This window comes from Lycium barbarum, chromosome 11 (assembly GCF_019175385.1).
Source record: "Lycium barbarum isolate Lr01 chromosome 11, ASM1917538v2, whole genome shotgun sequence".
NCBI classification, from domain to species: domain Eukaryota; kingdom Viridiplantae; phylum Streptophyta; class Magnoliopsida; order Solanales; family Solanaceae; genus Lycium; species Lycium barbarum.
Genome location: NC_083347.1, coordinates 20,786,930 through 20,810,812, shown reverse-complemented (window position 1 = coordinate 20,810,812; position 23,883 = coordinate 20,786,930). Strand labels below are relative to the sequence as shown.

At 34.7% G+C, this 23,883-nt stretch overlaps 3 protein-coding genes across 3 annotated transcripts; 2 read left to right on the top strand and 1 right to left on the bottom strand.

Moving 5' to 3' along the window:
• The first annotated feature begins 1,576 nt into the window (after nt 1-1,576).
• LOC132618013 (benzyl alcohol O-benzoyltransferase) lies at nt 1,577-4,772 on the top strand. Its single transcript, XM_060333082.1, has 2 exons — nt 1,577-2,236; nt 3,691-4,772. The coding sequence occupies exons 1-2, from the start codon at nt 1,781-1,783 to the stop codon at nt 4,621-4,623; spliced, it is 1,389 nt and encodes a 462-aa protein (XP_060189065.1). The 5' UTR covers nt 1,577-1,780; the 3' UTR covers nt 4,624-4,772.
• Nucleotides 4,773-9,083: 4,311 nt separating this feature from the next.
• LOC132618854 (benzyl alcohol O-benzoyltransferase-like) lies at nt 9,084-11,189 on the bottom strand. Its single transcript, XM_060333854.1, has 2 exons — nt 10,650-11,189; nt 9,084-10,205 (listed from the first exon to the last, which is right to left on the bottom strand). The coding sequence occupies exons 1-2, from the start codon at nt 11,106-11,108 to the stop codon at nt 9,273-9,275; spliced, it is 1,392 nt and encodes a 463-aa protein (XP_060189837.1). The 5' UTR covers nt 11,109-11,189; the 3' UTR covers nt 9,084-9,272.
• A 3,090-nt stretch (nt 11,190-14,279) lies between these two features.
• On the top strand, nt 14,280-21,087 carry LOC132617842 (condensin complex subunit 2). The gene is made up of 13 exons (XM_060332912.1): nt 14,280-14,744; nt 14,857-14,958; nt 15,747-15,861; nt 16,361-16,434; nt 16,516-16,576; nt 16,666-16,866; nt 16,983-17,260; nt 17,364-17,508; nt 17,634-17,884; nt 17,967-17,997; nt 18,417-18,556; nt 19,206-19,307; nt 20,696-21,087. The coding sequence occupies exons 1-13, from the start codon at nt 14,508-14,510 to the stop codon at nt 20,900-20,902; spliced, it is 1,944 nt and encodes a 647-aa protein (XP_060188895.1). The 5' UTR covers nt 14,280-14,507; the 3' UTR covers nt 20,903-21,087.
• The last annotated feature ends 2,796 nt before the right edge of the window (nt 21,088-23,883 follow it).

Here is a 23,883-nt window from a genome sequence, read left to right as displayed (position 1 = left end):
GAATTGACCAATTTTTTAAGAAAATAAAACATAAACAGAGAGTTTCTAACCACTTACGTCGCATCTTCTCCACTTATGTGTCAGCATTTCAAGTAAATTGGTTCGTTATGCACTCTTATCTTCATTATACACATTTGTAAGGAAGCTAAACTGGTAACAATTTTTTAAAAAAAAATTTGTACAAGAAAAATGGAAATTATTTTTCTATTTTTAAAAGTTGTTTAATATTAGCCTTTCTATTTTATCTTTAATGACATGACTTGCTGAGACTCACTTGATAAAAAAAGTTCATTTTCTTATAAGAAAAGAAAAAAATGAAAAGACATGTAAAACTCTCACAAATACTCATTTAAAAGAATAATATATATATATATATATATATAAATTGAAAATTCTATGTCAATAGAATATTTCCGCATAAAATGAGATGAAGGCAGTACTAGATGACCACTTAAATACATGGAGAGTATATAGAGCGTAACAACGTTCGTTTAATTCACAATCTTACTTAATAAATTAATTATTATTATATAGAAAAGATCTGATGAACTAGCAAAAAGAAAACAGCAATATATGTTATTGCTTGATGCTGTTGTCAGTGGTACAATAATAGCTGCAAGACTCAAACAAGAGGCACAAACGCTATGTTTTCTCGTGAACATGCTCATATTATAATGGTCAATAATAACCTACAATACATCGTGACCACAAAAATGTTCAGTTGATGTAGCCATTGAACACTAATATCCGGTCCTTGGAGAAGGAAGTAGTCTTTTTCCGATCTTCTATTTTTGGGTTATGCGACCACTTTGTATTAGTATGTAATGTTCACTCAAGTTAATGTAAGTATTTATTTAACTTATTATATACTCCTTTCATACCAATTATATTATATACATCGTATATCCCAATTTACATATTCGAAAATTACACCAAAAGCAGTACAAGTCCACCCAGTTAATGACTCAAATTATTTTTAAAATGAGAAAATTACAATCAAAGAAAAAACTTGTTCGACTCCCCAAACAGTCACACCTTCATATAAAATGAGATGAATAGAGTACTTGAAAATACACTTGAATAGAAATTTTACATCCAATATAGTTTAGGCAGTTGTAACATGTAATTGCTTGCTCTAGGTTTTAGCCCTTAAATAATTGACTTCTAAGTGAACTGAGGTAAGTATAAAAATATTACTCCTACAAATTAAACATTACATATTTGAAGCCACTACAAACTTAAAACTTCTTCGACACTACAGATGAATTTCCATACACTTTCATGCAACTTACATTCCAAAAACTTGAAAGGACTTTTATAATTTGAAGAAACATACACAAAATTTCCTAAAAAGAAATCAGTACAACTTGGCTGTTGGGTATGAAAACACTAACAAATATTTTTCAATCCTCATACAAAGTAACAGGTCTATTTCATCAAGTCAATAGAAGCAGCATCCATGAAATTCACCACATAGATTTTAACAACCCTATTCCATGTCAGCTAGCTAAGTACTACCTAGTATTAATTGAAAAAAAAATCGACCAACTCAGTTTGAAAAACAACAAAGACATGAAAAGAATTTCTAACCACTAACCTCGTTTATTCTCCCGCATTTACTAATTTTGTCATCATTTCATGCGCGTTGCCCTCTTACTAGCTCTATATATAGCTTTAGTGTTTCAGTGTTAGGAAATCATCTACAAACACAAATCCAAATATCTCAATTACTCCATTTTAAACTTTCATTAATCTTGATTATCTGATTTAATTCAAAACAATGGATACAATTAAGCAATCATCATCAGAATTAGTGTTCACAGTGAGGAGGCAAAAAGCAGAGCTAATAGCTCCAGCAAAGCCAACTCCACGTGAAACTAAATTACTTTCAGACATTGATGATCAAGAAGGTCTTCGATTCCAAATTCCTGTTATTAATTTTTACCGTAAAGATTCTTGTATGGGAGGAAATGACCCTGTAAAGGTTATTAAAAAGGCTATAGCTGAAACACTTGTTTTTTACTATCCATTTGCTGGTCGACTCCGGGAAGGAAATGGCCGGAAACTGATGGTGGATTGTACCGGTGAAGGGGTTATGTTCGTCGAGGCGGATGCTGATGTTACGTTAGAACAATTTGGAGATGAACTTCAGCCTCCATTTCCATGCTTAGAAGAACTTCTTTATGATGTTCCTGGCTCTGCTGGTGTTCTTAATTGTCCTTTGCTTCTTATTCAGGTAATCTTTCTATCCTAACTTTAAATTTGAACCTGATTATTGTTAAAAAAATTAGGTAATCATAAATGAAGAAAAAATGGCTTTGAAGCGTGGATAAATTGACTTTTCTTAAAGAGATATTGCCCGTATACAAATTGGGGAAAATACATACAATTCCCTTCGAGATACAACAAAGTCTAGATTATACCTGCAGATTTTTCTAAATGCTACTTCAAGAGTGTCTTTATATTTAAATTTGAAAGATAACTTTTTAGAATAATCATGTCCTTTCATGAACGGATGCGTTTGTTCATTTAAGACCTCTATATAGTACAAATTATCTAATACTAGTTATTAGCACATGAGGTTGTTTAGAATCACGAATCCACAGGGGCAGATCTAGTGCAATGGTTACAGATTCAAGTGGACTCACTAACTTTTGCCTAGATAATGTATTTGTATTAACTTGAGATTGCAATAGAAACTCATAAAATTAAAATCCTAGATCTATCTATGCATACCCATAAAGTTCAAATATTAAATCCACACTCGGCTATTTTAGATTTTTGTACGTTCTTCATCATTTAGTAGGCGTTTGGACATGCGGTTTGAAACCATGAGATGAAACCAACGTTTGGACATGCATTTCATCTCATGGTTTCAAACCCCAAATCATCCAAGAAGACATGATTTGGGGTTCCAAACTATGGTTTTAAAAATGTTAAATATAAAATTTGACCCATAAGTTTATATTTTATAAAAAAAAAAAGACTCATAAGTTGGTAAATATTTTTAATACTTACTCCCACCAATCATTTACCAACCTCATTAACTTCCACCAATTTTTATTTATGTTACTATGTGGGAGGATATATTAAAGAGTAGTTATATTACTATTCATGTTAAATTTTCGTTTTTATTGAACTAAAGTTTGATCAATTGATCTTGTATTTTTTAGAAAGGTCTTCTAATAGCGTATTAATTTTGTTATAAACTATGACTTGCTCATTTGGTAAGTTTGTATAAAAATTTGGAATATTTTGATAGTTTTCACAATTTGTGGGGTTTTTATGTCTATAAGAAAAAATACAATTTAAGATATTCAAATTAAAAGTCCAAACATGATTTCAAACCATGTCCAAATGACTCCTTGGAAGCATGGTTCTAGGTGGTAGAATAGGTTGGTACCAATAAACAGGGGAATTTTGTTTTTGGCTTTTAGCGATGCATGCGCACCAATATGTTGCTGAACCTTGTGACATGACAAATCCTGTTTTTTTTTTTTTCGGTCACTTTGCAAGTCCTTCTGTGTATTTTGTCAAATAACAAGTCCATCAATTAAAGTCCTTTTGGTTCGATACCTATTTTTATTTTTATAAAGGTAAAACTTTGGAATCATTGATAACCCTTAACGTAGGTCTGTACCAATAATTAATAATTGAATTGTTACTTAACGAATATATCATTATATGCAGGTAACTCGTCTAAGGTGCGGTGGTTTCATCTTTGCATTGCGATTAAACCACACGATGAGTGATGCACCTGGTCTTGTCCAATTCATGACTGCAGTGGGCGAAATGGCACGCGGTGCATCTGCTCCATCCACACTCCCTGTCTGGTGCAGAGAATTGCTAAATGCCAGAAATCCACCACGAGTGACGTGCACACACCACGAGTACGATGAAGTTCCCGATACAAAGGGTACAATTATACCATTAGATGACATGGTTCACAAATCTTTCTTTTTTGGCCCTTCAGAGGTCTCAGCACTTCGTCGATTTGTCCCTCCTCATTTGCGCAAGTGTTCCACTTTTGAACTGCTCACATCAGTCCTCTGGCGCTGTCGTACAATTTCCTTAAAACCTGACCCTGAAGAGGAAGTCCGCGTTCTTTGCATTGTCAATGCACGTTCCAGGTTCAATCCTCCCTTGCCTAATGGTTTCTATGGAAACGCCTTTGCGTTCCCCGTGGCAGTAACAACAGCGGCTAAATTGTGCAAAAATCCACTAGGATACGCACTCGAATTAGTGAAGAAAACTAAGTCGGACGTGACTGAAGAGTATATGAAATCAGTGGCGGATTTAATGGTGATGAAAGGGAGACCTCATTTCACAGTGGTTCGGACTTATCTCGTATCAGATGTGACTCGGGCTGGATTCGGAGAAGTGGATTTTGGATGGGGGAAAGCGGTTTATGGTGGACCGGCCAAAGGAGGAGTAGGGGCTATTCCTGGTGTGGCTAGTTTTTACATACCATTTAGAAACAAGAAAGGTGAAAATGGGATTGTGGTCCCTGTATGTTTGCCTGCCTTTGCCATGGAGATATTCGTGAAGGAGCTTGATGGCATGTTGAAAGGTGATGATCCATTAGTCGACTCAAACTATGCCAGTATCAGACCTGCACTATGAATTCTTAATTAGAAAATTATAAGGGCCATATAGTTTGTCTTAAATGCCAAATACTGTATTTGGTGTAATTTCTTCGAATGTTATTTTGGATGTTGTAAGTGTGCTTTCTGTACCATATGATTAAACATTGGTCCTCTTGGAATTGTCAATTTTGATTAAAGTTCTTTTTTTTTTATTTCAAGAATCCATCCACTCAGGCTTTCACCTCCCGAGGTGACGGGGGATTTGGCATGAACCTCTCCTTGTTTATTTTATCTTTGTTTAATAAAGTATATTATTTATAAATTAAAAATAAGCAAAAGTACAATGGAGGAATGCGGACCTTAACCTCCAAACAGTAAGATGAAAACACAGAATAACTAGCTAACAAGAGGTAGTTAATTATGTTCCAAAAGGAAGTGATCTAAGCCAGTTTACTAACAAACATCTAATAGAAGGGGACTCCCCCAATAACTAATCAAAGTAGTTAGAGACTCTCTCCTGACAAAAATTATGTACGGTGTCCCGTTGGGGTACATCAAAGTTAGAGGATAAATATATAGTACTATAGAAATAGTAAGCCAGATGGCAATAATTCTTCACTAAGGCTGCAACCCATAGAAAATAGCCCTCTTGAAGAACCTCCATTGAGAGCTTCAAAAAGATTTAGATAACATAATCTGATAATGATATAATTCTTGAGGGTACCCAGAAGATCCACCTTGATTATGAACCTTAGCTTGTGCATAAGTAGTTAGCTCCAGGATAAAATATTGTGTATTAGCTGAATATTACATATCTCATGGTTTTGGTCAATCCTAGTACCGATGGCATTTATATCATCTTTTATATCAAATATAAATATTTCTTTCAAGCCATGACCAGGGAGCTTATTACTTTATGGCAACTCCCTCAATTCATATGTACCATCTTTATGAAAATGAACTGGGTACTAAAAAAAGTAACACATCAGTGTGATAATAAACTTTATAGTCACTTTAGTGTTTATGCAACAACTCTGTAACTAGCTAACAAAGTACTAGTACTCTGCTTAGAGGACGATTACTCAATTATTTAAGAACCGCCCAAGTTATTTCATACAATCAATATAATTTAATTAATCTTAGTATGTTACTTAGCTTATATTCTTATTATGCTTAGGATCATATCATTCGACTTCTAAATTAAATGAGCTGATAGTATGAGAAATCTAAATTAAAGTTAGCTATTTAAACTCATTGCAAGTTCAAACGTTCCTCGACAATACTGATAAATTTCCATACACTTCCCTGTAGCTTACGTTACAACAACTTGAAAATCCAAGTCCTTAATCACTTGAAGAAATCAACACCAAATTTCTCTTAAAAACCAGCACTAGCAGGTGTGAAATCAAATTCTTTAGGGGCAACTTCGCTGTTGATGAAAACACTTTTAATTTATTCCAAATCCACACAAAGTGGCAAGTCTATTTCAAGTTAATGCAGTCCCCAGCAGCCATGAAATGATGAAATTCACTGCACAAATTTTATAACAACCATTAACATGTCAGCTACTAATTAAAACAAAAATTGACCAACTCATTTAAAAAAAAATACTAAAAAAAGTGTTTCTAACAACTAACGACGCTTCTTCTCCCCACTTACTACCACAGTGTCACGCAATTTCATGAAAATTGTCACTTGTTTTACATGTTACGTATCCCACGTCACTAGCTTCATATATAGCTTTTGTATTTCAGTATATAGGAAATTATCTCCACAAACACAAATCCAAAAACTTCTTCTTATGTATCCCAATTACTCTATTTTAAAGTTTCTTTAAGCTTGAGTATCTAATTTAATTCATTTTCATTTATGGATCCGTATTGGGCTAAATTCGTAGAATACAGCTGGATGAATGTCACGGTGACACGTTTCAATAGATATGACTCGGATCCATCAGCATTCGGCGCCTCCGGTTAAGGTCTAATGATACCGAAGGAGTTAAAGGGTCTGGTTGCACGTTGTAACGAGATGACACCGATTGGTAGACAACGGTCAACCGTTACAAGCAGATCTTCCACCTTCTACGGGCATTAATAGGCTTTATTGCTCTCTTTATTGTAGGTCATTATTGTGACATTAATGCACATTATTAGCAGGGGCACAATTCTTGGAATGTGTACCCTTAGTTTCAAATATAAATAGGACTTATCATTTCATTGTAAAGGACAAACAACATATATCCACATTTTCGTTGTTCTTTAGGGCCTGTTTGGAAAGCCACCAAGGTAATTGGAATTGGGTGTAACTAGGTATAATTACACAGTTTGGTCTGTTTGTTTGACCAAATAATTACACAGTTAGGTGAAAATTTGGTGTAATTGAAAGGGTGTAATTACACTCTCCAATTCTCAAGGGGGGTTGAGAATTATGGTGTAATTACACCCTGTAATTACAGGACTACTTTTTAGTTTATTTCTTTTTTATTTTAATTTATTTTTATTTTTAATTTCTTATTATTTTAATTTCTTTTTATTTTTATTTTTATTTTTATTTTATTTTTATTCTATTATTTTAATTTCTTTTTTATTTTTACTTTTTAATTATTTTTTATTTTTTAAAATGTATTTTTCTTATATATATTCATTTCTTTTCTTCTCATTCCCAATCTTTACTTCTTGTGGTTCCATGTAATTGCTTGTATTTTTATTTTATTTTATTTTATTCATTTAGCATAACCGTGTTGTTATTCTAATATTTGAAACTACACCTCTTCATAGTGGAAAGAATGAGTCATTAACAAACTTGGTATATAACGAGTGACATTATTAAAGTATAATTTTGTTGAGGTTATACACTTATACCTTCACTTTCTTTTGAAGTATTTACTTAAGTTACGTTGGAACTTACTAATATAATGTTGGAATTTAACATAAGAGTATTATGTTAAACTTTTTCTTTTGGATTTTGAATTTTGAATTTAGGTTATACTTTCAATTTTAAGTTATTTGCTTTAGTACTATTGACTTGTCATTTCACATTGCATGTTGTTTATTTTTCACTTACAGTTGATGGATTTTTTGTGTCAAACATTTGAATAATGTTATGGCATGTTGGCCAGTCAAGAAATCTCATGTTCAGAAGATGAAAGTGGCCGAAATGAGAATGCTGCAATGGATGTGTGGGCACACTAGGAGCGATAGGATTAGGAATGAAGTCAGCCGAGACAAGGTTGGAGTAGCCTCAGTGGAAGACAAGAAGCGGGAAGCGAGGCTGAGATGGTTTGGGCATGTGATGCGGAAAGATGTAAATGCCCCAGTGCGGAGGTGCAAGAAGCTGGCTAGCGACGGTTTCACAAGAGGTAGAGGTAGGCCGAAGACGTACAGGATATGGTGCATTTCCTGCTTACCGAGGACATGACCTTAGATAGGAGGGTATAGAGGACTCATATTAGGGTAGAAGGCTAGTAGGTAGTCGTGTTTATCCTTTCTTACGAGTAGTTATATTGCTCTATAGTTTCTTGTCTCTTGATTTCTGCGAGTATCTGTTAGTTTATAATGACTTATTTACTTTAATTGTTTTCATTTTCATAATTGCTTTGATTTGTTTGCCCGTATCTGACCTTTCATATGCCTTTTCTTGAGCCGAGGGTCTTCCAGAAATAGCCTCCCTACCAAAGGTAGGGGTAAAGTCTGCGTACACTCTACCCTCCCCAGACCCCACGTTGTGGGATTCACTTCACTGGGTATGTTGTTCTTGTTATTTGAATAATGTTATGGCATTATATTTATAAATATTTTTTTTATCAAACATCTAATCCATGACGTTCTAAAAAAAAGTCTTCTTTTAAGTTTTATAATTAATTAAAATTAAATATTATTAATTTGAAATATATATATCAATTATTTTTACCATTAGTTACAAATATATGATTATTAGTTAATATATTTTCAAGAAACAATGTGTTATTAAATAGCTAATTTAATATCATTTATAAAGTCAAACATTTTTTAAATATTAATTTTAATTTTTTTATAATTAAACTAACTGTGTAATTACACTTGTGCAACCAAACAACACGCTTGTAATTACATCGTAATTATGTTATGACAAACAAATAGGTCGTTATAATTAAACTAGTGTAATTATATTACTAGGCTGTGTAATTACTACCCTAGTAATTACACCAATTCCAATTACCAGGTGGCTTTCCAAACAGGCCCTTAGTTTCTTTACCATCCTTTGATCTAACAAGGTCCGAATCAGTAGCGTGACTGGAGCTACATCAAGGCTCAAGCTATTCTTAACTATTTACTTTAATTATATTTCATTTACATCGATTTAATTATCAATTACGTTGCTTTTTCTAGTCACTTTGGTCCATGTGTCCTTGACCACGTACACAAATTCAACTGAATCGATTTTCGGGTAAACATGATCCAAATCAATAATTCACAGTGAGGAGGCAACAGGCAATAACTAATAGCTCCAGCAAAGCTGAAACTAAATTACTCTCAGACATTGATGATCAAGAAGGTCTTCGCTTCCAAATTCCCGTTATTACAATAGGATCATACTTTAATCATATGGTAAAAAAGCACACTTACAACATCATTCGAAATTACACCAAGTACAGTATTTGGCATTTAAGACAAATTATATGGCCCGTATAATTTTCTAATTAAGAACTCATAGTGCAGGTCTGATACTGGCATAGTTTGAGTCGACTAATGGATCATCACCTTTCAACATGCCATCAAGCTCCTTCACGAATATCTCCATGGCAAAGGCAGGCAAACATACAGGGACCACAATCCCATTTTCACCTTTCTTGTTTCTAAATGGTATGTAAAAACTAGCCACACCAGGAATAGCCCCTACTCCTCCTTTGGCCGGTCCACCATAAACCGCTTTCCCCCATCCAAAATCCACTTCTCCGAATCCAGCCCGAGTCACATCTGATACGAGATAAGTCCGAACCACTGTGAAATGAGGTCTCCCTTTCAACACCATTAAATCCGCCACTGATTTCATATACTCTTCAGTCACGTCCGACTTAGTTTTCTTCACTAATTCGAGTGCGTATCCTAGTGGATTTTTGCACAATTTAGCCGCTGTTGTTACTGCCACGGGGAACGCAAAGGCGTTTCCATAGAAACCATTAGGCAAGGGAGGATTGAACCTGGAACGTGCATTGACAATGCAAAGAACGCGGACTTCCTCTTCAGGGTCAGGTTTTAAGGAAATTGTACGACAGCGCCAGAGGACTGATGTGAGCAGTTCAAAAGTGGAACACTTGCGCAAATGAGGAGGGACAAATCGACGAAGTGCTGAGACCTCTGAAGGGCCAAAAAAGAAAGATTTGTGAACCATGTCATCTAATGGGATAATTGTACCCTTTGTATCGGGAACTTCATCGTACTCGTGGTGTGTGCACGTCACTCGTGGTGGATTTCTGGCATTTAGCAATTCTCTGCACCAGACAGGGAGTGTGGATGGAGCAGATGCACCGCGTGCCATTTCGCCCACTGCAGTCATGAATTGGACAAGACCAGGTGCATCACTCATCGTGTGGTTTAATCGCAATGCAAAGATGAAACCACCGCACCTTAGACGAGTTACCTGCATATAATTAATTGATACATCCGTCAACTAAGAATTCAATTATTGAAAATTAACGAAAAAGTTAAAACCATTCAAATTTCTGTCAGTTTCCTTTTATTGATGATGTGCTGAAAGCACATAGTGCTATTTCCCTTCCTAACCTTGCATCTTTTCGCCGTTCAATTGTACATAGGTATGTTAAGGGTGGATTAATCGAATACCTCGAAGTTTTACCTTTATATAAATAAATAAAAAGGTATCGAACCAATAGGATGTTGATTAATGATGGAGTTGTTATGTGACAAAATATGAAAAAGACTCCTAAGCCCTTTAAATGATTACCAAAATGCATAGATAAGTTAGAAATTACTTCTAAATTAGTTTGACCAACTTATAAGCTTAGCCAAACATCCTCTGTACCTTATGATTCAAAAAAACTTTAAGATAGAAAAGAAAGATTACCTGAATAAGCAGCAAAGGACTATCAAGAACACCACCAGAACCAGGGACATCATAAAGAAGCTCTTCTAAGCATGGAAATGGAGGCTGAAGTTCATCTCCAAATTGTTCTAACGTTACATCAGCATCCGCCTCGACGAACATAACCCCTTCACCGGTACAATCCACCATCAGTTTCCGTCCATTTCCTTCCCGGAGCCTACCAGCAAACGGATAGTAAAAAACAAGTGTTTCAGCTATAGCTTTCTTGATAACTTTGACGGGGTCATTTCCTCCCATAGAAGAATCCTTACAGTAAAAATTAATAACGGGAATTTGGAATCGAAGACCTTCTTGATCATCAATGTCTGAGAGTAATTTAGTTTCAGGTGGAGTTGGCTTTGCTGGAGCTATCAGCACTGGCTTTTGCCTCTTCACTGTGAACACTAATTCTGATGATGATGATTGCTCAATTTGATCCATTGAATATGAATAAAATCAAGATTAATTAAAGTTTAAAATGGAATAACTGAAATATTTGGATGTGTGCGTGTAGATAATTTCCCAATACTGAAACACAAAAGCTATATATAGAGCAACAGGGGTGCGTACATGTAAAAACAAGTGACAATTGTCATGAAATTGTGCGACACTGTGGTGGTAAGTACGGAGAAAAAGTGTCGTTAGTGGTTAGAAACTCTTTTTCTATTTATTTATGTTTTACGTAGATTTTTAAAAAAAAAATGATTTGGTCAATTTTTATTTTTAATTAGTAGTAGCGGACATGGTTATGGTTGTTATAGAATCTGTGTTGTGAATTTCATAATTTCATGGCTGTTGCGGACTGCGTTGACTTGACATAGACATAGACTTGCAAAACTTGGTGTAGATTTGGAAAAAATTAGAAGTGTTCCCATATTCAACAACGAAGTTGCCCTTAATAATTTGCTTTCACACCTGCTAGTGCTGTTTTTCTTAAGGGAAATTTGGTGTTGAGTTCTTCAAATAACACAAAGACTTGAATTTTCAATTTGTTGTAACGTAAGCTACAGGAAAGTGTAAGGAAATTTATCAATAGTGTAGGAAATTTGAACTTGTAATGAGTTTAAATAGGTAAATATAGTCAGAATCAATATAATAAGATATTTTATACGATCAATATTAAGTATGCGTTTGGCCATGTGATATGAAATTATGATTTCATATTTTGATTTTAAATCAGCGTTTGTTTATGCAATTTATACAAAATTTCAGTTTTAGATTATCCCAAAAAGGCATGATTTGGGATTTCAAATCATGGTTTCAATTTTTAAATGTAAAACTTGACCCATAAGTTTATATTTTGTAAAAACAAAAAGATCTATAAATTGGTAAATATATATTTTAAATGTAAACTTGACTCAAAGTAACAATGTTGGTTCGTTTTCTCGGTCATTTGATCGAAAATGCATGCTCGACGTGAAGATATTGTCCGACCATGTGAGACAATTATATTAAAGAGTAGTTACACTATAACTCATGTTCAGTTTTCCTTTTCATTGAACTAAAGTTCGATCAATCGATGTTGTATTTTTATAAAGGCCTTTTGATAGAGTATTGACTTTATTATGAAATTTGATTTGCTCCTTTGATAAGATTGTATAAGAGTTAAGGAAGTTTTGACTTTTCAGAACTTGTAAAGTTTTCAGATTTACGAGAAAAAATACAACAAGAAATTCAAATTACATGTCCACACAAAACTTCAACTTCAAATGAACCTGATTTCATTTTATGATTTCAAATCATGTCCAAAGAGGTACTAAGTGCATTGATAATCTAGAATAATAGATAAGTAACATATTAAGATTCATAAAATTATACTGATCATATAAAATACCTTATTATATTGGTTCTGTAGAGAAGCTAAAATTCTTAGATAATTGAGTAATCGCCCTCTAAGCTGAGTATTCTTTTTTTTTTTCTTTCGTTTTTTAATTGTTTTTATTACATAGGGGTAGGGGAAGGGAGAATGGGGAAGGGAATTACAACGTGGGGATTCGAACTCTCACCAACAAGGTGAAAGTTCAGGTACCAACCAACTGAACTACTAGATTCCTACTAAGCAGAGTATTCATACTGATGTGTTTGCCACATTTTCTGATATCAATTTAAGTATTTTATTCGTTTTTAAAAAGACGGTACGTATGAGCTGGAGTTGTCATAAACTAATTAGCTCCCAGATCATTGGCTTGAAGGATACAAATATTTATCTTTGATATAAAATCTGATATAAATTATAAATGTCATTGATACTAGGAAACATTGACCAAAAGCCATGATATATGAAGTAATATTCATCTAAAAGGTAAAAAAAATTATGCTCGAGCTAACTACCTATGCACAAGGTTCGTAATCAAGGTGGATCATAACTAAGAGATAATATCTGATGCGGTCTCAACTATGGTTAGTTCACTCAAAAACTCACTCAACTTTATTTTCTAATCAGAAAGTCATTCAATTATGGCTAGTTCACTCAATTTTTTTTTTTGTAATCAGATAGTCACTAAATTATTGGTGTTTCACCTACATCTCCACCTAACCTATTTAAGTGATTTTCTTAAATTTTATTGACATGAAATTTTTATGTGAAGCCAAGATTGTAAAAAAAAAAAAATCCATTTTAACGATTTTATTGACCCGACCCACTAAAATATATTGAGCAAGATCTTTTATCTTATCCTCATTCCCTCCTAATTTCTCTCGTGTTAGACACGAAATTTAATAATTTTTACGAGCAGAGAATATATATATATATATGTATGTATTTGTAACTACAAAGTCCATCAAAGAAAAACAATTTGTGTGTGTATTTTCTCTGTAATGACATGGTGGGTTTTGCACAAGATTAACCAATGGAGAATCATGGACTAATCATCATCCAGAAGCTTAAGGCGTATAACATAATGGACTATTCTATTGCTGCTGATGCATTGATTAAACTCCGTGTTTAACCAAATTATTTCACATAAATTGGGCCGGAAGGAGTAGTAGCTACATGGTAGTTGTTGTTGTAGCCTTTGTAGGTTGTGAATTTATCAGCACAATTCGCAGGAATGCCCTTATTTTGGGGCGGTCTTTAATTTTTGTCCTTAGTTAAAACCTCTTGGTTTCGGATTCAAATTCCCGCTCAGTAATTTTTTTAAAAAAAAAATCGCAAGGCAGAGGTTGGAACCTTAAGGCATAGTTTTGCATGATTCAGACAGAATTTGAAACTCTACCTTAAGGTAAAGTTGCTCAAAACTTTGCCTTTCATGTTGTTTTGCATATTCTCAGCATGGAAAGTTGGCAATTCACCATGTCACTGCTTGATTTTTCAATCGACCTATTTACATCATCATGCTCAACCATCGTTGCTTGCAATTTTACAAACATCTAGCATTTAGAAAACAGAAATTCAAAATGCAGTAAAAGCGACTTGAAAGTTTTAACTTAAGGCAGAATATCACCTTGCGAATCTAAACCTCTGCCTTACGATTTTTTTTTTAACTGAGCTGAAGTTCAAATCAAAATCTTAAAAATTAAAGAGCACCCCAAAAGAGGACAATCCGCGCAAAAAAAAAAGAATTAATCATTTCTTTGGGCTGCGGACTGCACTGACTTGAATTAGACTTGCCACTTTAGTCAGTGTAGCTATTATTTCCGAACAAGTTCAATACTGTTTTTATTGAAAATAAACGGGAAAAAGAGAGTAAATAGCTTTTCCGCCAGCATCCTCAAATTCAAAATTCAAAAGGTGGGAAAACACACAAATTCACTTTCCCAAAATTCTCCCACCGGAAACATCCCCCGTCGCACGCACGCACGCACGCGCCACTACTCCAGATCTATAAATTTCACACAGCAATGGGCGAAATCCTAAGCCCTAATCCCAAACTAAAAGCTCCATTTTCTCCAACTAAATTCGTCTTAGGCTCTAATGACGACAAACTCGAACGCGCTCAAGCACGCGCCGCTCGTGCTGCCGTCATCCGTCGGAAACCCATCCACGTGGCACCTCCTCCGTCGTCTGCTGATCCTTGCCTTGACAAAGAACAGATTCTCGAACTCTTCCAGAATTGCATCAAACTCGCCAGTGAAAATGTATTATTATTATTATTATTTTGCTTTTCTTTGGTTTAGAGTTTGTTATTTATGAATATTGATTTGATTTTGTGGTCTTGTTGGTGAAATTTTGAATTATTGTTGGATCCAGAAAATTAATCAGAAGAATACTTGGGAGCTAGGTTTGATTGATCATCTTTGCGAGATAGTTAAAGTTGAACAAGAGAATGATTCTGAGACCAACTTCCAGAAGGTAAATTTTTTGATGACTTTTTTTTTTTTTTTTTTGTATCTGATTACTGTTGAGAATAAAGTTAAGTAAATAAGCGTGTTCAGTCTAACAGCTTAAGCTTTTAGATGGGCACATACTTCAACATGATATCAGAGCAGATATAGGTCTTGAGATCGAATATTCACTGCCGCCCATTATCAAAAGAATTTTCACGTGCTTGAGACATGAAAAAAAGAATCAGGCCCGCACGTGACAGGGGTGTGTTGAGAATATCATTAAGTAAATAAAGTGTGCTCTATCTAACAGGTTAAGCATTTATATGAGATGGTCACACACTTAAACAGTTACAGATATTTATCCGAGGTTTAACTGTGTTAGAATTTTCTTGAAGCATGTCTAAGTTGGAGATTTTGTTTCAGATTGTTCTCTTTTGTAATTCATGAAATGATTAAGCAATGTTTATCAGACACAGTCTATTTTTTAATTGCTATCATTGTAAGTATGAATGTAAGCTTAGATATGCTTCTATGATCCCCCTTTGAATATCATACGCGAACAATGGCAAAGGCCAATGGATATGATGTCATCCCATTGCACATGTAACATAGAAAAAGTAAAGCCCTGTCCCTGGTCAAAAATATAGTGCACTAACCTTCCCTCTTCTTTCCCCGGACCCAACTAAGAAGGATGTTCACTTCAACAAACCATGCTAATGTTAAAATAATGACTCTTTCTGAATTCTGATGTTGTAGGCACAAACATCCTATACTTACATATTTATTGCTACTTGTGATTTTATGTGATTTTAGGCAAGTTGTACTCTTGAGGCTGGAGTTAAGATTTACTCAATGAGGGTGGACTCAGTACATTCAGAGGCATATAAAGTTCTTGGAGGAATCAATCGTGTTGGTAATGGAAATGAAGGTAGGTTTTGTTCTTGTGTCTAGGATCCACTCTATATGTAGATTTCTAGCAAGGTAATGCCGTGTCAAAATAATTCTACATCGTTGGAGTTTTCTTTAAACTGAAGTGTTGGGGTTTTTATGTTTGTTATCTAAAAAAAATAATTCATTTAGACATTTGATCCATTAATTACGTTCCCTTTCTAGTTTGAATCTTCCCTGAAGATCATTTTGTTAATCAGAATTCATTTCCTCTTTTATTTTCTTTTTCAAAATCATGTGCTTTATCATGCCAAGACATTCAAAATATTGGAATGACTCTTTATCTTTTTCTGTTTTGCATCTAACTATTTTCTGTTTTGCATCTAACTATCTTATGGTTCCAAATATTTCTCGACCTTGTTTACTCTCCTCTCTTCCTATTTGCCTTCTTCTTCGGTGTCTGCTGACTGTTTCCTGAGCCACACACATATTTGGTGTATTAATACTTCTATCTCTTTAACACTATGCTTGTATGCCAGATCCTGTTGTAGAGGATGCCAATGCTGAAAATGGCCAGGAGGAAGGTCATACCAGAAAAGAGCAAGAAAGAAAGGTTAACACTCTTCCTCTCTTTAAGAAATAACAAATGCAAAATAATTTCCTGTTCCTAAACTGATTTGAGTGGCCATTGCAGTTATCGCCTTTATCAACACTGGAGTCATCATTCGATTCTCTCAATGTGAAGAAATTTGATGGTAGACATGCTTCTTATCTTTGATATTTTCTTCTTCGTCTGAGTTTATCCTTTTTCACTTTGTAAACGGTTTATTTGTCTATTTTGCAGCCGCTTTTGCTGTAGATCCTCTTTATCATCAAACATCAGCTCAGTTTGATGAAGGTGGTGCAAAGGGTCTTTTGTTGAATAACCTAGGAATCTATGGGAATTGCCGTGTCCTTTTTGATTCATTCGAGATACCTGGGAAGTCGGTACCCGAAGCAGTTCGGTATGATAGAACAGATTCCATTGATATATGTTTTGCTAAAGGTTTGTGGCTTTGGAATTATACGTGGTTTTGGGTTCTTTTTTCATTAGATGCTGGCAGCTTCTTTGTATTTGAGCCACTATCAATTTATTGTTATAAACCTTTTCTGTTAGTATAGATTGTGTTGAAGAAATGGTGTTGAATATGCCCAAGAAGGACGAGATATCGCCCAGTCTGAGGAATATAATTTGTCAATTTAGTGGAGAGATGCCGGTGCCAGCTGAAACAGATTTTTCTTGCCAGACTTCACCAGAACAAACTTCTGAATCGTTTGGCCTAGATGCGGATGATGATGCATTTGACAATTGTGGAGCCTGGCCAATGGATCACGATGATGGAATAAGTTTGTCTGAACAAGGTTCTCACGACGTTGATCAAATTTCATCAAACCAACAGGTGGTGCCAAACATTTATTTGTTGTCGCCTTCAACACGAATTTGTAATTGAGGCCCTAGAAAAGAGCATGAAATTTGGTATTTCTTTGTGCTTTGTCTTGCAGGACAGTGAGCCATTTGCTTTTCCTGATGCTGAGGATGATGACAGATCTGAGAGAGTTGATGATTACTTGTTTTTAAGTTTAGGATTTTCTTCAAAGCACAATTCCTGGGCTGGTCCTGATCATTGGAAGTATAGGAAGGTGAAAGGTAAGCTTCCACAGGACTTCCAGAAGGAATTATAACTTTTCCAATTCTCGTTTCTCTCCAGTCATGGAAGAAATCTGTAGCAGTTGAAGTTTCTTTGGTGTTTAATATCTCATCAACATTCACAGTCTCAGAGGAGCCTTCCAATGAAGATGGATCACCAGTAAAGGCTAAGAAAACGAAGAGCAGAAAAACAGAACCTGAAATTGATTTCACAAAAGCATTAGACACTGATCGATCACATGTCTTTGCTCCTCCGAAGAATCCCAAGCAACTACTCCTTCCAGCAAATAGAACACCATGTAACAGGTTACTTCCAGAAGATTGTCATTACCAACCTGAGAATCTTGTAAAGCTGTTTCTCCGACCCAATGTCACGGTAACTCTAGTCACTTTGATGAGTTTGTTTTTTCTGTCTACCTAAAAAATATATTCTGATTGCCTGTATTATCTTGCCTTAGTGCCTTGGAAGGAAAGGAAAGCACATCCCAGGTGAGATAACTTTCATGGCGATCTCCTGTTAAAAGTTTGTACTTTGACATTAGTATGGATATGTATAACTTTTATGGGTGATAGATTCTATTTGGCGAGTTGATTTCAAACTGCAAATGCTGAATTTTTATTCAAATACATTTTTGCTTGGTCTTCTTGTTTACTTGAACAGAGACACAGATATGGCTTAGCAAGAGTGCTCGCCATAATATGTTTACAAAACCCTACTTCCCTATATACAAATGTCTTCTGTTGGCTTCTCAATTATTTCATAGGTTTTGTTATCTACTGCTCATAGTAATAGGGTGCTCCTATTGCTGTATATTTTACTAGTTTTCTTCAAAAATAGGAATGTTTCATATTATGACAGATGGAACTGTTCTTATTATGTGACTTGACTTGCCTGGTTCTTTGGTTAGCTGAAGCCGGTCAACAAAGTGAAGAGTTTGGAGATATGCCATCTTGGGATGATGATGGTGGATTTCCTGGGGCTTTTGATGACGGCAACACATTTAGTGATGTTGAGGAGTCAAGTACACTTGTCTCTCAACCTCGCCAGGTTTGTTCCTTTTCACAAATCTTGACCATTTATGTTTGTAGTTCTGCAATCTAGATTCCGCAAGGTGTAACTTTTAACACGTAGGCCAACATTTGATCAAGTATGGTATATACAGATTGAGATCTCTTGCAGAACTATGATCTAAACATTTTATCAACTTGTACTAAGCTGGTTACAACCAAATATTATCTTATGAGTACAAGACACTGTTGTTTCAAAAACCTGAGTTCACTGGTTTTACTTTTAAGAACTTCTCGCCTTTGGCTGTTCTTTTAGTTTTATACGGTGCCTCTTTTTTCTCCGCTGTTTGATACTATTGTTAATGAGTCATTGTTTATGTTGAAAAGAAAATATACTTCATCCAGAACTTCTGCAGAACCGATGAGTATTAGTTCCTTTATTCTTTAGGCTGAAAATGGAAGAAAAGAAGCTTCAAATCATGTTATTCGTCACTTAATATGTGAGAGGGAAAATGTCAAATGTTCATGTTGCTTGTTTAATGGAAACTTAATTTCCACAGAAAAACTTCATCTTTCTTTGTGCAGTTGCTATGAGAAAATAAGTTTGTTCCTCTGTGTAGAATCTGCTAGATGAAGAGCTTCTTTTACAGCAAACTAAAATCTTTAGTTTACCTTGTCTGACTTAACAGGTAAACAAGATTGAAGTGCAGTATGATAAAACATCCAAACAAGTAGATGTTCAAGTGCTTAAGGAAACACTTTGGGACCAATTGAATCAAACATCAGTTGAGGTAAGTTCAAACTTCTTACTTCACTGGCAGTGTGTTCTTGGTAAAACAAATGATTGCCATGATTTTGCACAGGATGGGAGTGTATTTATGCATTTTCCCCATGTAGAATATCCACTAATAAAAGGGCAAAGGGCAGCCTGGTGCACAAAGCATCTTGCGTTAGTGGGGTCCGGGGAAGGGCCGCACCTCAAGGGGTGTGATGTAGACAACCTAACCTAATGCTAGCATTAGTGGCTGCTTCCACGACTCGAACTGGTGATCTATAGGTCACACGGAGACAACTTTACTGTTGTTCCAAGGCTCCCCGTCAGAATATCCACTAATATACAACGTAATTTAGAATTGATTCTTATCACCATGCCCAGTAATGGTGCCACATCAAATGAGGAGAGATTTAGGCCTTGTTTTTGGCCATAGATTTTGGTTCCAAACATAACTGTTGGTTTATCAAGTTGGCCCATTGTTTTAACTTTTAATTTGAAGTTTGAAAAGCAAGTTTGAGGAGTTTTTCAAGTTTTTGCTCACAAAGCTTTGACTTTATTTTCATGTCCAAACACAACTTCAACTTCCAAGTACCCTTTTTCAGTGTCAACTTCAACTTCTAATACTACTTTTTTTTAGTAATCCCAAGCAAATCATATCCAAACGCCTACTTAGTGTTTATCGGGGAACATAAAGCTCAAACATTTTACATTTTTGCTTTTCTTAAATAGTAGCAAGCGAAAAAAGTTGTAATGAGATGAGTAAATGATTCATCTCTTTTCTGTAGTATAATATATATGGCAAGTGGATAGCTGGATATGTAATTTGAAATGATTACTTACATCTATCTCAAATCGGATATGTATCTGTTTGTTGGTTGGTTTTGTGACAATTTCAGTTCTTATTAAACAAAGAATACAATATTTTATTCATTATGATTTTTTTATGCATTATGATTTTATTTAAGAAATTACTCCTTTTGCCCCATTTTATGAGTTACTCCCTCCGTCCTAATTTATGTGATGCACTTTGACTGGACACAGAGTTTTAAAAAGAAAGACTCTTGAAACTTGTGGTCTATAATAAGCCATGTATATTTATGTAACTGTAAATCATCTCATTAATAATTTAAAAAGTAGTTTAAAATTAAATTATTTCTAAATGTAGAAAGTTATAATTCTTTCTGTGACAAACTAAAAAGGAAAGTGCAAAACATAATTGGGACAGAGGGAGTACTAAATTGTCTGGCATTATAACATTTTCTTCAGCCAGTATTTTTTAATTCAAGACTCCTTTTGTTAGGAAGTTCCTCCAGGGTTGTGCACTCATCATTAATCAGCATTACATTCTAATCGACTTTATTTTATTTACTTTTTAGCTTGATTCGTTCACATCATAATGTGCAGGAAGAAGGTGTATCTTTCAAGCACATGTTGGCTGCTTTTCCAAACGAATGCAGCGCATCAGCATCGATTGATGCTATATCTCCACATTTATGCTTTATTTGCTTGTTGCATCTTGCCAATGAACATGGATTAAGGATACAAGGTTGTGTTGGTTTGGATGATCTCAGTATAAAGCTCGAAGCTCACAATAATAATGCTGTGGCCTAAGCCATCTTTTTTCAGCTTTTGGTTTTCCTACTGTAATGTATATCAATCTGTAGATTGGGCCTTCATGCATTCACATGCTGCTTGTGGATCCCTTCAATTGTATTGCTATGTAGGTTAGTTAATTCGTGTAAATTATCAGATATTGTCAACAGTTGGTTTATAATTGTTGTCAATTTTCAGTCTTTTGCCTGCTTGTCACTCAGGAACATCTTTTTTCATTTTGCTAATTACTAATTAGTATCAACATGAAAATGTAGTGAATGTGGCAATATTTAGATTGACCAAGACATCTATTTACACCTATCCCTTTATTATAATATAGCTACTGAATCTTTTCAATGAAAATGTGGCAAATCAGTTAAATGTTTGTTGAGCTTTGGAAATAATGTTTTATAGGACCTGATAAAGCAGCTATCACCAAGAAGTATTACAAAACGGTTGATGTAGCCTGGCATTTTTGGGTAGGGTATGTTAGAGAAGAAATGGGAAGGTAAATTTGTATTAGCACATTATAGTCAATATTAATCATATATTCACGCAGCTATATTATGCTGTCTGTGAAATCAAAAGGTAGAAGCAAGAAAAATGTCGAATTGTTTCGTTTGATATTACGCTTGTCTATGAGTAACCCCACAATCAAATCTTCTACATAGTATTCTTTATTTTACCAGTGAATCGATATGTTAGTAAACTATGCACATTATGAAATTAAATTACTAATTTTCCTGACTCGACGTGTCTGTCAAACTCAAGCTGATCAAATGATTGGCACAATGGATGGTTAACTCAAGATGGAGAATGTCGAAAAAATGATTAGCACAATGGATGATTAACGGACATCTAGTACCTCATTAGACAACAATGTGACTACTGAGTACTGACTACTGACAAACAGTGGCATGAATTATTGGTCATTGAAATACCCGTAGATACAGGCAATAACGTATTAGTTTATTGAACGCTAATTGGGATAACAATAGTGACAAATAAATGCTATTTCATTTGAATATTTGATGATAAGAAAGTACCAACTCATCTGAAATGCTGGGCTGTAGATTTTTAACCATCCAAGCATTGACATTGGACATGGTCCAACGTGACACACACCCCAATAATTGCAATTGAAGAAATCTTTGCTGATCTGAAAGTGTTAGGTGTGGGTGTTGACATGTGGCTCATGTGGATTGCGTTAACATATCCAATATCAAATATCCTCAACGTGTAATATCGCGCGGTTTGACACTCTTAAGTCACAATCATTGTTTTAAAAGGCAGTGTCAGGACTCGTCCCGGGGCTTGCCTCGGGGCAGGGCAGTGGCAAAACGCCCTGGGACTAACGTGCGGGGCTTAGTTCCTATGAGGCTTACGCCCTAAGCGCCCAACCGTACGCCCTAAACACGCCTAACGCCCAACGCCCAGGGCTCGCCTAACAGTTCTTACACAAATTATATTTTAAATTCCTTAATTAAAATCATTCACCCTCATAATTGTTTAACAAAATAATGATACTTAATAGTTTTTCATCTATAGAAATAGAAGATTGGGTGTAACTCATATAACAAGTCGTAGTATTGGATATTTACTATTTGAGAACGTCGTGAGGGTGAATATCACTTATTTAAAAAAAAAAAAAACACATAGCGGAATTATACATTTTCACTTGTCATTGGTCATAAGTCCTATGTATCAGAATTATCATATAATTTTATTTTTTGTTTATGAAGAAGTTATGTTTTAATTGTGATATTGATAAATTTTATTGATTATTTGCTTATAGGGAGATAAAATGAATAGTATGATAGTAATAGTGTTTTAAGAAACTGTGTTTTTTTCCGTGTTTGAAAGTTAAAATGTTAGAATTGTTTTGCATTTCATAATAGCTTTTATTTCATTATATTGTTTATACTTGTAAAATTATGTTATATATAATTACAAGTTATAAGCGGTGTATAATGGGCTTTGATCATTTTTTTGTGAGGATCAAGCGCGCGCGCGCTCACACACACACACACACATATATATATATTTCATTTATTTACAGTTTTCTTTTATTTTTTAATGTAATTTTACCTATTTAAAAATATTTATTGTAATTATATTATTTTAAGAAATACTAAAAATTAAATACCCACGGGGCTTACGCCCCGTGCCTCGAGGCGTATATAAAACGCCCCGCCTTTTAAAACACCGGTCACAATTAGATTTGCCGATTGATCAATTTGACACAATCCAAATTAATTTATCATCCCTTTTACTTGTCCCGATTTGTCATCCTAGTCGGAGGAGTTTAAAATACAAGTTTTGAGCTTATTCAGAGTTCTGGATGAAACTTCATGAAGTATAGACATTGAAATGATAAATCGAAACAAATAAAAGAGCCTTACAAGCCATTCCGCCGATTCTTTTCTCAAACTTGAGGGGCCAAGTGCACCAGTATTTACTTTTACGGCAGTTACGTGCATGAGGCCCACATTATTCAAGATTAAATATAATGCTTTGTTGTTTAGTTATGGAATAATAATTTGTCTATTTGAGAAATTGCCAAAGAACACTGAAAGCAAATCCCAACTTTCTTAATGAAGAAATTGTTGGAATTTCAATTTTATTCTTATTTAGAGTTTGCAGGTAACATGAAGTTGTCTATGTTAATGGGGGTTCTAATCGTGCCAAATAAGAAGACGAAGAAACTTGAACCTAGACGAAAAGAGTTTCTTGGGGAAATCAAGTCTTGTTTGACAATTTCTTTTGAAGTCTAGAAGATCCTTCTAAAAATAAACAGAGATGATTCAAGAAGAAAGTGACATAAATCGGATTTTACATTCTTCACTCAATTCTTTTATGACTTATCCTTCGTGGTTTATGAACTTTAATACCTATAAATGTAAAGATATATGATCATGATCTTATAATTATTGAGTGAGATAAAATGATTCATTCTCAAACTTAACTCTTGTGCCTTTTAACTTTTGAGCAGTTCAATC

Bases quoted from the DNA above. Each gene is read 5' to 3' on its own strand.
- LOC132618013 (XM_060333082.1), top strand. From the start codon at position 1,781: ATGGATACAATTAAGCAATCATCATCAGAATTAGTGTTCACAGTGAGG. The intron at 2,237-3,690 runs GTAATCTTTCTA...CATTATATGCAG, and splicing joins GTCCTTTGCTTCTTATTCAG to GTAACTCGTCTAAGGTGCGG.
- LOC132618854 (XM_060333854.1), bottom strand. From the start codon at position 11,108: ATGGATCAAATTGAGCAATCATCATCATCAGAATTAGTGTTCACAGTG. The intron at 10,206-10,649 runs GTAATCTTTCTT...AATTATATGCAG, and splicing joins GTCCTTTGCTGCTTATTCAG to GTAACTCGTCTAAGGTGCGG.
- LOC132617842 (XM_060332912.1), top strand. From the start codon at position 14,508: ATGGGCGAAATCCTAAGCCCTAATCCCAAACTAAAAGCTCCATTTTCT. The intron at 14,745-14,856 runs GTATTATTATTA...TGTTGGATCCAG, and splicing joins TCAAACTCGCCAGTGAAAAT to AAAATTAATCAGAAGAATAC. The intron at 19,308-20,695 runs GTAAGTTCAAAC...CATAATGTGCAG, and splicing joins TGAATCAAACATCAGTTGAG to GAAGAAGGTGTATCTTTCAA.